Consider the following 1619-nt stretch of genomic DNA (forward strand, 5'->3'; position numbering starts at 1 on the left):
AAAGGAAAAGCAAAAGTCGAAATAATAACGCTGCACTATTTGCAGAAGCAACCTGGCTTCTCTCGTGGCATTTACCCTTCCTTCACGTATCCAGACGCTTCAACCTGGGGGACGGAAGGGGCCGGCTATCTTCGGACCACGTGGCTCGGAGCAGACAGCTCCCGGCAGGCCCGCGCGTCCAGCTCTGAATCCTTATCCTTATTTAGACTCGTCACCACCCCTGCTGGGAACAGACCGGCGGCCGCGGACGGGTCACTAGTGAGAGGAAGTGACTGGCTGCCGCTCCTGACCCGGAAGCGATCTCTAGTCCCTCCCCCTCCGCCTGGCTTCCTCCTGCAACAGGCGTGGGTCACGCTGTCGCTCGCTCTCTTTCTGCCGCCATCTTGGTTCCGCGTTCCCCGCACAGTAAGTTGTGTCCTCGCTGTTACTCTATCCGCAACCATCCGCCTTTCTCGCGGCCTAAGCCACCCCGGGGGCCTGAGACCTAAAGAGAGTTAGAGGCTTTATGTGGCGCCCCCCCGGTTCCTACTCGACCCTGGGAATTGTGGCTTTGGTGTCTCCGGACAAAATGGGGTCCGCGATTGGTGTCCTGGCAAAAGCCGGGCAGGAGTGCCGCGGGCCGCGCTGTTAGTCCGGGGCTGGCGCGGTGGGAGCCTTTGCGGTGTTGGGGGCAGAGGCGAAGTGTGTCTGCTGCTGGGAACGGCTTCAGGATCACCCGTAGGAGGTGAAGGGGTCACGGCCTTGGAAGTCCGCCCCCTCCCCCTCCGCACACTCACACACGTCGTTCTTATTGTGACGAGTGTTTGGGGCTAAGGCTCCCTCTTTTCCCTCTTGATTCCCGAAAGTCGGCACACGGAGACCTGGAGGTCCAGCCCGGGCGGCGTGAACGGGGGGAGAGGGGTGGTTCATAGGAGCGTCTGCCGTGCCCCGCGACCGGAGCCGGGCCGGAGCCTCCCTCTCGGGGTGCGAACGCAGTGGCGATGGCCGCCGTGTGGGGGGTGGGGTTGGAAACGGGGAATCAGACGAGCCCCCGGGGACCGGGAAGGCCGCCCTCCGCGGAGTGGAGGGGAGCGGGGAAGAAGGGGCGACTCGCCGGGTTAGCGATGTGCGGGTCACGTCACACTTCCCGGCTCTTGCCAGCTCCTTTGGGGAGGGTTGTCCCCAAACACCCTCGTGATGATTTTGCGCCGCGGTTTTCTGCAGTTTTTGAAAAATACCTGCCTCGGGGTTGGGGGCAGCAGAACGATCCCGGTCAATTCAGGCCTCCTTTTTACTTCCTTCAGAAATGCCCGGCGAAGCCACAGAAACCGTCCCTGCTACGGAGCAGGAGTTGCCACAGCCCCAGGCTGAGACAGGTAGGACCCCCTAGTCCCCGCGCCGATGACAGATGGTGAGATGGACCCTAAAGCCATTCGGTGGGTGCAGCGACAAAGAGAATGCCCCTCTGTCTTTCAGAGTTGTCTCTCATTAGAGACGGTGAGGCTGTAGCTCTGTCGGGGATGAGCGTCCAGGATATTAACTGCTGTCCTTGGAAGGGGCTTCGTTTGGGAGTGGGGTGAAAACCGTATATTTAAGATTCAAGAACGTGGAAAGCCCCCTGGCCTGTTCTGTAGGTGGGG

General features: G+C 61.0%; 1 protein-coding gene across 4 annotated transcripts in view; it reads left to right on the forward strand.

The window, feature by feature from the left end:
• Positions 1–275: 275 nt before the first annotated feature.
• The window catches only part of NACA (nascent polypeptide-associated complex alpha subunit), a 13980-nt gene continuing 12636 nt past the window's right edge, over positions 276–1619 (forward strand). The window contains exons 1-2 of one of the 4 annotated variants that reach the window (XM_006093613.3): positions 276–405; positions 1284–1355. In XM_006093613.3, coding sequence (XP_006093675.1) covers positions 1286–1355 — 70 coding nt within the window. In that variant the 5' untranslated portion in view covers positions 276–405; positions 1284–1285. The other 3 variants (XM_006093614.3, XM_023757958.1, XM_006093615.2) reach the window with 3 other exon arrangements.

Source organism: Myotis lucifugus, unplaced genomic scaffold, assembly GCF_000147115.1.
Source record: "Myotis lucifugus unplaced genomic scaffold, Myoluc2.0 scaffold_119, whole genome shotgun sequence".
Lineage (NCBI taxonomy): Eukaryota > Metazoa > Chordata > Mammalia > Chiroptera > Vespertilionidae > Myotis > Myotis lucifugus.